This window comes from Babylonia areolata, chromosome 14 (assembly GCF_041734735.1).
Source record: "Babylonia areolata isolate BAREFJ2019XMU chromosome 14, ASM4173473v1, whole genome shotgun sequence".
Classification (NCBI taxonomy): Eukaryota; Metazoa; Mollusca; class Gastropoda; order Neogastropoda; family Buccinidae; genus Babylonia; species Babylonia areolata.
Window position 1 is genome coordinate 2,901,275 of NC_134889.1, and position 16,546 is coordinate 2,917,820.

At 42.8% G+C, this 16,546-nt stretch overlaps 1 protein-coding gene across 1 annotated transcript in view; it reads right to left on the minus strand.

Annotated features, from left to right (window-relative positions):
* Positions 1 to 16,546, minus strand: part of LOC143289734 (spectrin alpha chain-like) — a 104,314-nt gene that overhangs the window by 52,590 nt on the left and 35,178 nt on the right. The window contains 8 exon segments of the mRNA XM_076598817.1: positions 76 to 221; positions 1,268 to 1,402; positions 4,475 to 4,567; positions 5,632 to 5,781; positions 6,546 to 6,614; positions 6,616 to 6,737; positions 8,153 to 8,396; positions 10,026 to 10,094. Of these exon segments, the coding sequence (XP_076454932.1) occupies positions 76 to 221; positions 1,268 to 1,402; positions 4,475 to 4,567; positions 5,632 to 5,781; positions 6,546 to 6,614; positions 6,616 to 6,737; positions 8,153 to 8,396; positions 10,026 to 10,094 (1,028 nt within the window).

Sequence of the window (16,546 nt, forward strand, 5' to 3'; positions counted from 1 at the left end):
CCCCCCCCCCCCCCCCAACCCCACCCAACCCTCCAATTCACACACACACACACACACACAGAGGACAGCACTGACTGTGTCTCAATCTGGTTCTGACGAACGGAGATGGTGAACTCATCCATCAGGTTGTTCCTGCTGGCAGACAGACTGGGGTCCAGCTTCTTCACGTAGGCCGCCGGCACAAAGCCCTGTCGGTCGTTCACCTCCACCTTCCACCAGTCCTGCACACACACACACACACACACACACAGGGGAATGAAAGGTGTGTTTGAGTGTATGTGAAATCTCCACTCCAACACACACAAAATGCATACACACACACACATAAACACACAGAAGCAAAAGTGCATGTGTGTGTGTGTGTGTGTGTGTGTGTGTGTGTGTGTGTGTGTGTGTGTGTGTGTGTGTGTGTGTGCATGTATCAAAACTCCACTCTAACACACACAAATGCATGCTCACACACAACACACACACAGAGGGGAATAAAGATGTGTGTGAGTGTATGTGAAATCTCCACTCAAACACACACAAAATGCATACACAAACACACACACACACACACAGAGGAGCAAAAGTGTGTGTGTGTGTGTGTGTGTGTGTGTGTATCAAAACTCCACTCTAACACACACAAATGCATGCTCACACACACACACACACATGCATACACACACACAGAGGCAAATAGATTGTGTGTGTGTGTGTGTGTGTGTGTGTGTGTGTGTGTGTAAAAACTCCACGCCATCACACACACTAAACACACACACAGGCAAATAAACGTATGAGTGTGTGTGTGAAACTCGCACACCAAACACACATACGCTAGACACACACTCCCAGGACTCGTCACACTGCTCTTCATTCACAGACACCCTGCGTGATGCCTGAATGAAAACTCTTACGTCACACACTTTCCTATTTCAGCTGACCTGTATTCTGTTCCACCTGTGGCAACAAACAAAAAGCTAGGGAATGTTTGCTTATAAAGTGTTAAAAAATGATTTTTTTTTTTTTTTTTTAAAGGGTCAAAGGTTCCACAGCCTTTTACAACCCTCAGGGAAGTGAATTAATGATCCACTCTGTCCAGCGCTCAGCACAGTAAGGCTGGGCCCAGTCCTCTCCTGTTGTTTTAACCTTTCCCCCATACACACACACACACACACATGCACATGCTCACGCACACACACACACACGCACACGCACACACACGCACACGCACGCACACACACACAATTACACACACACACATGGGCCATGTGAGCGGACCAACCTTGTTAGCGCTGTTGAGCAGAGTCAGCACATCGCCCTTCTTGATGGAGATCTCCCGTGGGGACTTCTCCTGGTAGTCGTACAGCGCCATCACTCTCTCCGTGCCCAGGTCGTCAATCACCGGGGCCTCTTGCTGCTGCACAGCCAGCGTCACACCTCGTTACGTTAATACGCCTGTTACAGGTTACAGGTTACCACTACATTTCACTAATATATCTGTTACATGTTATCACCATCAATGGGCACAATAACCGAGTGGTTAAAGCGTTGGACTTTCAATCTAATGGTCCCAGTTTTGAATCTCAGTAATGGTGCCTTATGGGTAAAGGGTGGAGATTTTTCCAGTCTTCAAGGTCAACATAAGGGCAGACCTGCTTATGCCTGAACCACCTTTGTGGTGGAAGAAAATGAACTACACACGTTAAAGATCCTGTAATCCATGTCAGCGTTTGGTGGGTTATGGAAACAGAAACATACTAAGCATGCACACCCCCCAAAACAAAGTATAGCTACCTACACGGCAGGGTAAAAACAGTCATACACATAAAAGCCCACTCGTTTACATACAAGTGAATGTGGGAGTTGCAGCCCACGAACGAAGAAGAAGAAGAAGAATCACCATCATATACTCCTCATTTCATCCGTAAAATCTGTTACAGGTTACACGTCAACACCATCACATCCACCACACTTCATCAATATACCTGTTACAGGTCATAGGTTATCACCATCACATCCATTTCATTTAATCAACACACCTGTTACAGGTTACCACCATCACGTCCACTTCATTTAATCAACACACCTGTTGCAGGTTATCACCATCACGTCCACTTCATTTAATCAACACACCTGTTACAGGTTATCACCATTACATCCACTTCATTTAATCAACACACTTGTTCCAGGTTATCACCATCACATCCACTTCATTTAATCAACACACCTGTTACAGGTTATCACCATCACATCCACTTCATTTAATCAACACACCTGTTACAGGTTATCACCATCACGTCCACTTCATTTAATCAACACACCTGTTACAGGTTATCACCATGACATCCACTTCATTTAATCAACACACCTGTTACAGGTTATCACCATCACGTCCACTTCATTTAATCAACACACCTATTGCAGGTTATCACCATCACATCCACTTCATTTAATCAACACACCTGTTACAGGTTATCACCATCACATCCACTTCATTTAATCAACACACCTGTTACAGGTTATCACCATCACATCCACTTCATTTAATCAACACACCTGCAGCAGGTTATCACCATTACATCCGACAGACTTTGCCATGACACATCCATTATACCTGTGTACATTCAAATGCACTTTTCCTTGACAGAATTCTTCTCCTTTGACATACTAACAAGGAAGTAAGAAATGGAGCAAAATAGAACAGCTTAATAAACAGCAACAGACTGTAGAGCACTAGCCGCAGCTACCTTCAATTTCTCCGCTTGGGGCGGACTGGTAGTTAGCACCAGACAGAAGGAATCAGGCCCCTGCTGGAGTCTGCATCAGTGGATCACAAGTGTTCTTTTATCCTGTCTGCATCAGTGGGTATGTGTAATTACAAGTGTTCTTTTATCCTGTCTGCATCAGTGGGTCACGGTAAATGTGTGTAATTAGAAGTGTTATTTCATGTGTAATTAGAAGTGTTCTTTTATCCGGTCTGCATCAGTGAATCACAGTAAGGGTGTGTAATTACAAGTGTTCTTTTATCCTGTCTGCATGAGTGGGTGTGTGTAATTAGAAGTGTTCTTTTATCCTGTCTGCATCAGTGGGTGTGTGTAATTACAAGTGTTCTTTTATCCTGTCTGCATCAGTGGGTCACGGTAAGTATGTAATTACAAGTGTTTTTTTTATCCTGTCTGCATCAGTGGGTCACGGCAAGCGTGTGTAATCAGAAGTGTTCCTTTATCCTGTCTGCATCAGTGGGTCATGGTAAGTGTGTGTAATTAGAAGTGTTCTTTTATCCTGTCTGCATGAGCGGGTCACGGTAAGTGTGTGTAATTAGAAGTGTTCTTTTATCCTGTCTGCATCAGTGGGTCACAGTAAGTGTGTGTAATTACAAGTGTTCCTTTATCCTGTCTGCATCAGTGGGTCACGGTAAGTGTGTGTAATTAGAAGTGTTCTTTTATCCTGTCTGCATCAGCGGGTCACGGTAAGTGTGTGTAATTAGAAGTGTTCTTTTATCCTGTCTGCATCAGTGGGTCATGGTAAGTGTGTGTAATTAGAAGTGTTCTTTTATCCTGTCTGCATCAGTGGGTCATGGTAAGTGTGTGTAATTAGAAGTGTTCTTTTATCCTGTCTGCATGAGTGGGTCATGGTAAGTGTGTGTAATTAGAAGTGTTCTTTTATCCTGTCTGCGTGAGTGGGTCACAGTAAGTGTGTGTAATTAGAAGTGTTCTTTTATCCTGTCTGCATCAGCGGGTCACGGTAAGTGTGTGTAATTAGAAGTGTTCTTTTATCCTGTCTGCATGAGTGGGTGTGTGTAATTAGAAGTGTTCTTTTATTCTGTCTGCATGAGTGTGTCACGGTAAGTGTGTGTAATTAGAAGTGTTATTTCATGTGTAATTAGAAGTGTTCTTTTTATCCTGTCTGCATGAGTGGGTCACGGTAAGTGTGTGTAATTAGAAGTGTTCTTTTATCCTGTCTGCATCAGTGGGTCACGGTAAGTGTGTGTAATTAGAAGTGTTCTTTTATCTAGTCTGCATCAGCGGGTCACAGTAAGTGTGTGTAATTAGAAGTGTTCTTTTTATCCTGTCTGCATGAGTGGGTCACGGTAAGTGTGTGTAATTAGAAGTGTTCTTTTATCCAGTCTGCATCAGCGGGTCACAGTAAGTGTGTGTAATTAGAAGTGTTCTTTTATCCAGTCTGCATCAGCGGGTCACAGTAAGTGTGTGTAATTAGAAGTGTTCTTTTATCCAGTCTGCATCAGCGGGTCACAGTAAGTGTGTGTAATTAGAAGTGTTCTTTTATCCTGTCTGCATCAGCGGGTCACGGTAAGTGTGTGTAATTAGAAGTGTTCTTTTATCCTGTCTGCATCAGCGGGTCACGGTAAGTGTGTGTGATTAGAAGAGTTCTTTTATCCGGTCTGCATCAGCGGGTCAGCATAAATCAAAGTATTCTTTCATCCTGCATTTTGCTGTAAGCCAGAGGAGCAGGTTGAGGAGGGACTCACCTTGCAGGACTGTGCCTGTTCACGCAGACCCTCAATCACACTGCGGTACGCCTCCAGGTCCGCCATGAACGCCTCATGCTTCTTCAGCAGCGCCTGCACAGCACACAGTGCATCTTCAGTTGCTTTTCCGGCAATGTGCGATTCACACGACATTAGCTGCTTGTGATGCGTTGTGTTGTGTTGTAATGCGTTGTGTTGTGTTAAGCTGTGTTGCGTTGCGTTGCGTTGTGCTGGGTTGTGCTGTGCTGTGTTGTGCTGCGCTGCATTGCAATGCGTTGCGTTGTGTTATGTTGTGCTTTGTTGTGTTGTGCTGTATTGTTTTACTCTTTCTCACAACAGATATTCATCTGTGAGAAAAATACAGTTGTTTTCCCAGACCTCCCAGATGAAGGCGCATCACTTTACTGCAGAGTCACCCCTTCTTTTTATTTTTTCTATTTCCTGACCTTCACCCCATTATCTTCCACTAAACACCTTCACCCCCCAGACCTTCCACAAGCACCTTCACCCCCCAGACCTTCCACAAGCACCTTCCACAACAACCTTCACCCCTAGACCTTCCACAACGACCTGCACACCCAGACCTTCCAAAACAACCCAGACCTTCCACAATGACTTTCACTCCCAGACCTTCCACAACAAGCTTCACCCCCCGACCTTCTACAATGACCTTCCACAACCAATTTCATCCCACACATTCCATAATGACCTTCCACAACCATCATCACCCCCAGACCTTCCACAATGACCTTCCACAACCAACTTTACCTTCACTTTCCACAATAACCTTCACCCCAAAACTTCCATAATGACCTTCACCCCCAGACCTTCCACAATGACCTTGACCCCCAGACCTTCTACAACCTTCCACAACGACCTTCACCCCCAAACCTTCCACAACAACCTTCTAAAACAACCACCACCATCCCAGACCTTTCCAAACAACCATCACCCCCAGACCTTCTACAACCTTCCACAACGACCTTCACCCCCAAACCTTCCACAACAACCTTCTGAAACAACCTCCGTCGAACAACCATCACCCCTAGACCTTACTACAACCTTCCACAACGACCTTCACCCCCAAACCTTACACAACGACCTTCTCAAACAACGACCATCACCCCCTGAAGGACAGCCAACAGAACCGAACCCACCTCTGCAGAATCCTCGTCCTTGCCGTAGTCAGTGTTGGCGGCGATGGGCTCCTTCTCCCTCATCCAGGTCTCGGCCTCGTTGGCGTCGGCAAAATACTGCTGGGCCTGCAGGGAATCCTCAAGGTCCTGCTTCCGCTGCCCTGCCTTGTCCTGAAGTATTCACCAGAAAATTAAAGAAATAATCGTTATCAAACAACAACTGCCAATGCTAATAACAGTAATAATATTCATGAGTTAATAACAAAATGTTGTTGTTTTTAATGCAACAAATTATGCAGACCAAATATGGCAAAACAATTCAAACCAAACCCCCCCCAAAAAAAATATGCATCTCATCCTGTCGCATTTATGTAAAAAAAATACATATATACATAAATTTTAAAAACCAAAGGGTTGATTATTTTTAACAAGTTTTCTATTCCATAATAATCCCTTAAAAAAAACATAATATTGGGTTCTTCAGTCCAAGACATTCGTTCAGCTTTCCAAAGCAATTGTTTATGGCTTTCCTTCCCAGTAGTCTAAGACAACCATTTGCATCTTTCCTTTCAAGTAGTCTAAGACAATCAATCACAGCTTTCAAAGACAATTATTAACAGATTATTAACAGCTTTCCTTCCCAGAATTCTAAGACAATCATTTGCAGCTGTGTAAGGCAATCATTTATCATTTTCCTTCCAGGCAGTCTAGAACAATCATTTACAGCTTTCTTCCCAGCAGTCTAACACAATCAAGTACAACTTTCCTCTCCAAGTAAAAGCACCAAGCATCATCACACACACACACAAAAAAAACCCAGCAGCAGCAGTATCCAACCCTGTCCACCCCCACACCACTCCCCATCCCTTTGTCACACACGCCCCTCTCCCATCCGCTCCGTCCCCCCCCCCCCCCCCTCAACCCCCCCTCCCTACCTTCAATTGCTGCCAGCGGTCCTGCAGGTCGCGGATCTTGTCGTTGATGGTGTCCTTGGCAAAGTGGCCAGTCCTTGATCATGGCCTGGCCCGTGCCGCACACGTTCTGGATGCGGGGTTCGTGCCCCGCCAGCTCCGCCTGCAGGGCCTGGTGCTTCTTCATCAGGTTCTGGACCCCGATCAGGTCGCGGCCTGCCCGACACACACACACACACATTTGCACCTCAGTTTTACTTTCAGAAGGTGGCATCAATGTACTCAGACAAGCCCTCATATACTGCACCACATCTGCTAGACAGATGCCTGACTGGCAGATATACCACAACGCAATCAGGCCTTGAGTACATGCACATATATATATATCTGTGTACCTACCAGAGTGGATTTCTTCATGAGAATTTTGCCAGAGGATAGCACTTGTCTTGCCATGGGTTCTTTTTCAGTGCACAAAGTGCGCACTGCTCACAGGACTTTGGCTTATCATCTCATTCAAATGACTAGATGCTCAGTTTAATTTTCCAGTCAAACGTGGGATAAAGGATACGAACGGGATTCAAACCCAGACTCTTTAGGGACACTGCATTAGCAGGTAAGCGTCTTATCATTCTACCACCTAGCTTCTTCACCTCAAGCTTCATGGACGCACACACAGGTGGAAGCAACAGACTAGGAGGGATAGGTGGGGGGGATGAGGATGGCTGCCTCCACATGTGCACCGTCCTCAGTGCCATTACTGCCCCATGCGGCTCATGCTGAGTCACACCATACACGGCCACACTTGGGTTCGTCTGTCACAGTGACTGACTTTTTGTCAGGGGACAGTTAAACCAAAATAGCTCATCTTAATAGGGAAGCAAAGTAAAAAAAACCCAAAAAAACAACAACTTCTAAACATTTTTCTAATAAATCAAAAATTCAATAACACAAAACACACGCACACACAACCCTCCCCCCTCCACCCCCCAACACACACACACAAACACACACCACACATCCACACCACCTCCACACACACAAACACACACCACACATCCACACACACACCACACATCCACACCACCCACACACACACCACACATCCACACCACCCACACACACACACCACACATCCACACCACCCACACACACACCACACATCCACGCCACCCACACACACACCACACATCCACACCACCCACCCACACACACCACACATCCACACCACCCACACACACACCACACATCCACGCCACCCACACACACACCACACAACCCACACACACACCACACATCCACACCACCCACACACACACCACACATCCAGGCCACCCGCACACACACCACACATCCACATCACCCACACACACCACACATCCACACCACCCACACACACACTACACATCCACACCACCCACACACACCCCCCACACATCCACACACCCACACACATCCACACCCCCCACACCCACACAAACACACACCACATCCCCCCCCCCACACACACACACACAAACACACACCACACCACACAATTCCCCCTCACACACACACAAACCACACATCCACAGCCCCCCCCCCCCCCACACACACACACCACACATCCCCCCCCCCACCCTCCCACACTCCACCTCTGTTGGTGGAGGCAGCAATGGGCTCCTTTTCACGGATCCAGTCCTCCTCGTCCTCCACGTCGCGCAAGAACTGCTGCATGAGCTGTGCCTCCGTCAACTTCTGGCGCCGCTCCGTCATGGGCGCCTTCAGCTTCTCGTAGCGCTCCTTCACCTCCACCGCCTTCCGCCCGATGTTGTCCTTGTCAAAGTGGTCCACTGATGCAAACTGGGATGCCTGGCTGTTCAATGCCTCCATTCGATCCTGAGGACAAAATGAATCCAAGTAAACGCTGTGCAAACAACCTGATATGCCTCCATCCAATCCTGAGGACAAAATGAATCCAAGTAAATGCTGTGCAAACAGCCTGATACGCCTCCATCCAATCCTGAGGACAAAATGAATCCAAAATTATGCCGTACAAACGGTGATGCCAGGCTGTTCCACGCCTCCAACTGATCCTAAGGACAAAACGAATCCAATTATAGGCCGTGCAAACAGTGATGCCTGGCTGTTCAATGCATCCATCCAATCCTGAGGACAAAACAAAACCATGTGTAGGCCACAGCCCCTTCTGCAGTGGGTCGAAATACTCCTGAGGACACCAGTCATGTAGAAATACTCCTGAGGACAACAGTCATTTAGAAATACTCCTGAGGACAACAGTCATGAAGAAAGTCTGTAGCCCCAAATAATGCTGAGGACACCAGTCATGTAGAAATACTCCTGAGGACAACAGTCATGTAGAAATACTCCTGAGGACAACAGTCGTAGAAATACTCCTGAGGACAACAGTCATGTAGAAAGTCTGTAGCCCCAAATACTCCTGAGGACAACAGTCATTTAGAAATACTCCTGAGGACAACAGTCATGTAGAAATACTCCTGAGGACAACAGTCATTTAGAAATACTCCTGAGGACAACAGTCATGTAGAAAGTCTGTAGCCCCAAATAATGCTGAGGACACCAGTCATGTAGAAATACTCCTGAGGACAACAGTCATGTAGAAATACTCCTGAGGACAACAGTCATGTAGAAATACTCCTGAGGACAACAGTCATGTAGAAATACTCCTGAGGACAACAGTCATGCAGAAATACTCCTGAGGACAACAGTCATGTAGAAATACTCCTGAGGACAACAGTCATTTAGAAATACTCCTGAGGACAACAGTCATGTAGAAAGTCTGTAGCCCCAAATAATGCTAAGGACACCAGTCATGTAGAAATACTCCTGAGGACAACAGTCATGTAGAAATACTCCTGAGGACAACAGTCATGTAGAAAGTCTGTAGCCCCAAATAATGCTGAAGACAACAGTCATGTAGAAATACTCCTGAGGACAACAGTCATGCAGAAAGTGTGTAGCCCCAAATAATGCTAAGGACACCAGTCATGTAGAAACTCAGCACACTCATTTTCCCAACAATAGATTTGCGTGCGTGCGTGCGTGCGTGCGTGCGTGCATGTGTGTGTGGTATATTTTCCTTTGCCATGAAGATTATATAACTTCAATATTTATCATAATGAATTTTCAAACACATCGAATACAAGAATATTCGCATTAATAAGTCCAACTGTTTTCATATTACAGTGATCAGCTTATTTTTTCATTACTGATAAAAAAATATTAAAAAAATATAAAAAAACAGGAAGAAAGAACAACTACAACACCAATAATAATAATAATAGTACTACAAAAAAAAGTGGTTAAAAGTTGGATATTCATAGAACACTGTGGTGTTTCATTTCTGTCATGCAAACATCGGTAGCAGTGGCATCGGGTAAACTTATGAACATCATGCAAACACCCCCCCAAAGCCCACTAACCCCTCCCATCCCCTGCCCCTCTCCCTCTCCCCCCACCAATCAACCAATCACTGTGCAGACCAACCTGATGAGCGACAACGTCAGCCTCCAGCAGTCCATGTTTCTTCTGCATGTTCTGCACGCTGGTCATGTCCTGAAACACAGTGTGTGTCACATGTCAGTTCCCTCCCCTATCTGCCCCTCACCCTCTCCACTCTCTCTCTCTCTCACACACACACATATATGCACACTACTAAGTATGCATGCAATGTACTCACACACACACGCACATGCAAGAGCCCCACACGAATCCCACACCACACACATCTATACAAAATAAAAACAATCAACACCCACACTACACATGACGACAACAGAGCGCCAAACTAGACCTGACCTGCCTTTCAAAACACCCTTACAAAGCACCAAAGCACCTCTTTCTGAAAAGGGCACAAGAATTAAACATGGCATTGTTTTCTGTCTTTTCCCAATGAAACACAATCTTCTTTATTTGGCAACAACCAACAAACAAGACAGAATAGGGGAGAGAAAAAAAGAAAGAAAAATGAACAAACATGGAACAACATAATTTCAGATATCTAAAATTCAGCAATTCACAACAATCCCAAAACTCATTCTTCAGTCATTTAAATTTCTTTTTCCTTTTTTTTTTTTAAGCTCAGGCCACAATTCAGCCAAGCTCCAAAAGATCAAGTCATCACTTGTTGACACAATATTAAAGGTAAATATCATCAAACATCATGGTATATATCATTATCGAACACCACAATAAACATTATCTAACAGCCTGCCTCTGACAAAATCACAGCTGATAAGTTTGTGACCGAAATCCCTGGGCCGATTAAGTAAAATATAGCGGGTGGTGGGAGAGAATCACCAAAATGCCAATACATAAATCTGTTTAATACTGAAGCACTACTACCCATGACCATGACCACCCATGTCCGTGGAATCTGGAAACACAAAGATACTCAGTACCCACCCACCCCTGGGTACAGAATTAGGGGTGACTGAACTGGAGGGTATAAAAGTTAATTCACGTAAAGAACAACCTATCCTGAAAGAACACACTCAACTGACAACGCTATAAAAGCAGTATTTTTGACCAGTACAGATTTCAAGGACAGGCAAACCACCACCTCTCACCATGCACAGACAACACAGACTTTGGCCTTCACATCAGACACTGGTCAGTCTCCAGCCATTCTTTTGTTTAAATAATAACCACTTCCTAGAATGACAATGGATTCAGAAAGTGTTATCAGTGTGTGTGTGTGTGTGTGTGTGTGTTTGTGTGTGTGTGTGCGCGTGCATGCACACATGCATGCGTGCGTGTGTGTTTGAAATACATTTGTGTAACTTGCACTTCAGTGTCTGCACATGTGTTTATGGGTAAGGTGTTTCGGTTTTGTTTTTGTTTTTCAATATATGTTTACAGGCAGATTTCTCTACTTACTTTTTACCCATCTGAGTTAAAATAAAAACAAGCATTATCCTTCAACTTGTATTCACACACAGAACAAAAAAAACTAAGATATTCACAAACTATAATCACAACAGAATTACATCTAACATTATTTTTTAACAGAAACTAATAACAAAACCAGCAGGCATTAAAGTACTCTACTTATGAACAACTGTTTAAGATACAATACATAAACAACAAAGACTGTATCTACCAAACCTGTTCTCACTCAAGTGCATAGGAAAACAACAGAGAAATGATGTCCATCATTATTTGCGTAGCAAGATGCATGTAGTGATGTACTGTCCAAATAAATAGTTGGGAAAAAGCAGGAAATGAACATACAGATCATGGCAGAAGAAAAACAGAACCATTTTTCCAGTACATGCAAAAACCAGCCACACACGAAAACAGACCCACAAAGGATCTCTTTTTTTTTTTTGGCTTTAAAAACCCATTTTTTTGTTTTTTTTCCAGCATGAAGTAAAGAACTGGAACAGTGCAATCCTTGTCAGTTCAAATGAAAAAGGCAAGACCATCAACTGAAATCTAACAAGAAAGACTATCATCTGAAACACATTCACTAAGACTGGCCAAGGCATGTGCTGGTGAGGAAAAGGGCTTCAACAATCATCAAAATCTTCCAATGCATGCTGAGAGAGCAGAGCACTCAGAGTCTGCAATTAAGTTCAGGAGCCTTTTTTTTTTTTTTGCTCCAGGTTGCAGAATGAATATAAACGAATATAAATGAAAGGACTGGTTTTGGGAATGAAGTTAAACAGAACTGATCTGCTGTACAGCTTTTCACAACTGGAAACGTCCGTGTTTCCAAATCCAACCGAGACCGGCTGAGCACCAGACTGAACTCTCATTCATGTGCGATGCGTGAACTGTCATTCAGAAGGAATGTCACGAATACCAATGTCTGCAGGCAAAATACAGGGACCTCTTCAAATGCAGCGAACAGTTGGACACACTCCTAACAGCCCAATGTTCATCTCCGCAAGTGTCTATCACTCTTTATTCCGGTTGAGATTTTGTGGAGAAAGATGCCAGCATCCCACCAATCCCTTCACTCCTAATGTGTTCATTTCAATCATGGTGACAACATCCTATCAATGTCTTCACTCCTAAAGTGTTTCATTCCAATCATGGTGACAACATCCTATCAATGTCTTCACTCCTAAAGTGTTTGTTTCAATCACTGTGACAACATCCTATCAATGTCTTCACTCCTAATGTGTTCCATTCCAATCATGGTGACAACATCCTATCAATGTCTTCACTCCTAAAGTGTTTATTCCAATCATGGTGACAACATCCTATCAATGTCTTCACTCCTAAAGTGTTCATTCCAATCATGGTGACAACATCCTATCAATGTCTTCACTCCTAAAGTGTTTATTCCAATCATGGTGACAACATCCTATCAATGTCTTCACTCCTAAAGTGTTTATTTCAATCATGGTGACAACATCCTATCAATGTCTTCACTCCTAAAGTGTTCCATTCCAATCACGGTGACAACATCCTATCAATGTCTTCACTCCTAATGTGCTCCATTCCAATCATGGTGACAACATCCTATCAATGTCTTCACTCCTAATGTGCTCCATTCCAATCACGGTGACAACATCCTATCAATGTCTTCACTCCTAATGTGCTCCATTCCAATCATGGTGACAACATCCTATCAATGTCTTCACTCCTAATGTGTTCCATTCCAATCATGGTGACAACATCCTATCAATGTCTTCACTCCTAAAGTGTTTGTTTCAATCATGGTGACAACATCCTATCAATGTCTTCACTCCTAAAGTGTTTATTTCAATCATGGTGACAACATCCTATCAATGTCTTCACTCCTAAAGTGTTTCATTCCAATCATGGTGACAACATCCTATCAATGTCTTCACTCCTAAAGTGTTCCATTCCAATCATGGTGACAACATCCTATCAATGTCTTCACTCCTAAAGTGTTCCATTCCAATCATGGTGACAACATCCTATCAATGTCTTCACTCCTAAAGTGTTTATTTCAATCATGGTGACAACATCCTATCAATGTCTTCACTCCTAATGTGTTCCATTCCAATCATGGTGACAACATCCTATCAATGTCTTCACTCCTAAAGTGTTTATTTCAATCATGGTGACAACATCCTATCAATGTCTTCACTCCTAATGTGTTCCATTCCAATCATGGTGACAACATCCTATCAATGTCTTCACTCCTAAAGTGTTTATTTCAATCATGGTGACAACATCCTATCAATGTCTTCACTCCTAATGTGTTCCATTCCAATCATGGTGACAACATCCTATCAATGTCTTCACTCCTAATGTGTTTATTTCAATCATGGTGATAACATCCTATCAATGTCTTCACTCCTAAAGTGATTATTTCAATCATGGTGACAACATCCTATCAATGTCTTCACTCCTAATGTGTTTATTTCAATCATGGTGACAACATCCTATCAATGTCTTCTCTCCTAAAGTGATTATTTCAATCATGGTGACAACATCCTATCAATGTCTTCACTCCTAATGTGTTTATTTCAATCATGGTGACAACATCCTATCAATGTCTTCTCTCCTAAAGTGATTATTTCAATCATGGTGACAACATCCTATCAATGTCTTCACTCCTAATGTGTTTATTTCAATCATGGTGACAACATCCTATCAATGTCTTCACTCCTAAAGTGTTTATTTCAATCATGGTGACAACATCCTATCAATGTCTTCACTCCTAAAGTGTTTATTTCAATCATGGTGACAACATCCTATCAATGTCTTCACTCCTAAAGTGTTTCATTCCTATCATGGTGACAACATCCTATCAATCCATTCACTCCTAAAGTGTTCATTCCTATCATGGTGACAACATCCTATCAATGTCTTCATTCCTAAAGTGTTTATTTCAATCATGGTGACAACATCCTATCAATGTCTTCACTCCTAAAGTGTTTATTTCAATCATGGTGATAACATCTTATCAATCCCTCCACTCGTAGTGTTCATTTCAATCACGGTGACAACATCCTATCAATCCCTTCACTCCTTAAGAGTTCATTTCAATCATGGTGACATCCTATCAATCCATTCACTCCTAAAGTGTTCATTCCTATCATGGTGACAACATTCTATCAATGTCTTCACTCCTAAAGTGCTCATTCCTATCATGGTGACAACATCCTATTAATGTCTTCACTCCTAAACTGTTTGTTTCAATCATGGTGACAACATCCTATCAATGTCTTCACTCCTAAACTGTTTGTTTCAATCATGGTGACAACATCCTATCAATCCATTCACTCCTAAAGTGTTCATTCCTATCATGGTGACAACATCCTATCAATGTCTTCACTCCTAATGTGCTCCATTCCAATCATGGTGACAACATCCTATCAATGTCTTCACTCCTAAAGTGTTTATTTCAATCATGGTGACAACATCCTATCAATGTCTTCACTCCTAAAGTGTTTATTTCAATCATGGTGACAACATCCTATCAATGTCTTCACTCCTAATGTGTTCCATTCCAATCATGGTGACAACATCCTATCAATGTCTTCACTCCTAAAGTGTTTATTTCAATCATGGTGACAACATCCTATCAATCCATTCACTCCTAAAGTGTTCATTCCTATCATGGTGACAACATCCTATCAATGTCTTCATTCCTAAAGTGTTTATTTCAATCATGGTGACAACATCCTATCAATGTCTTCACTCCTAAAGTGTTTATTTCAATCATGGTGATAACATCCTATCAATCCCTCCACTCGTAGTGTTCATTTCAATCATGGTGACAACATCCTAGCAATCCCTTCACTCCTTAAGAGTTCATTTCAATCATGGTGACAACATCCTATCAATCCATTCACTCCTAAAGTGTTCATTCCTATCATGGTGACAACATCCTATCAATGTCTTCACTCCTAAAGTGCTCATTCCTATCATGGTGACAACATCCTATCAATGTCTTCACTCCTAAACTGTTTGTTTCAATCATGGTGACAACATCCTATCAATGTCTTCACTCCTAAACTGTTTGTTTCAATCATGGTGACAACATCCTATCAATCCATTCACTCCTAAAGTGTTCATTCCTATCATGGTGACAACATCCTATCAATGTCTTCACTCCTAAAGTGTTTGTTTCAATCATGGTGACAACATCCTGTCAATCCCTTCTCTCCTAAAGTGTTCATTTCAATCACTGTGACAACATCCTATCAATGTCTTCACTCCTAAAGTGTTCATTCCTATCATGGTGACAACATCCTATCAATGTCTTCACTCCTAAAGTGTTCATTCCAATCATGGTGACAACATCCTATCAATGTCTTCACTCCTAAAGTGTTTATTTCAATCATGGTGACAACATCCTATCAATGTCTTCACTCCTAAAGTGTTTTATTCCAATCATGGTGACAACATCCTATCAATGTCTTCACTCCTAAAGTGTTTCATTCCAATCATGGTGACAACATCCTATCAATGTCTTCATTCCTAAAGTGTTTATTTCAATCATGGTGACAACATCCTATCAATGTCTTCACTCCTAAAGTTTATTTCAATCATGGTGACAACATCCTATCAATGTCTTCACTCCTAAAGTGTTCCATTCCAATCACGGTGACAACATCCTATCAATGTCTTCACTCCTAAAGTGTTCATTCCAATCATGGTGACAACATCCTATCAATGTCTTCACTCCTAAAGTGTTTATTCCAATCATGGTGACAACATCCTATCAATGTCTTCACTCCTAAAGTGTTCCATTCCAATCATGGTGACAACATCCTATCAATGTCTTCACTCCTAAAGTGTTTATTCCAATCATGGTGACAACATCCTATCAATGTCTTCACTCCTAATGTGCTCCATTCCAATCATGGTGACAACATCCTATCAATGTCTTCACTCCTTAAGTGTTTGTTTCAATCATGGTGACAACATCCTATCAATGTCTTCACTCCTTAAGTGTTTGTTTCAATCATGGTGACAACATCCTATCAATGTCTTCACTCCTAAAGTGTTTGTTTCAATCATGGTGACAACATCCTGTCAATCCCTTCTCTCCTAAAGTGTTCATTTCAATCACTGTG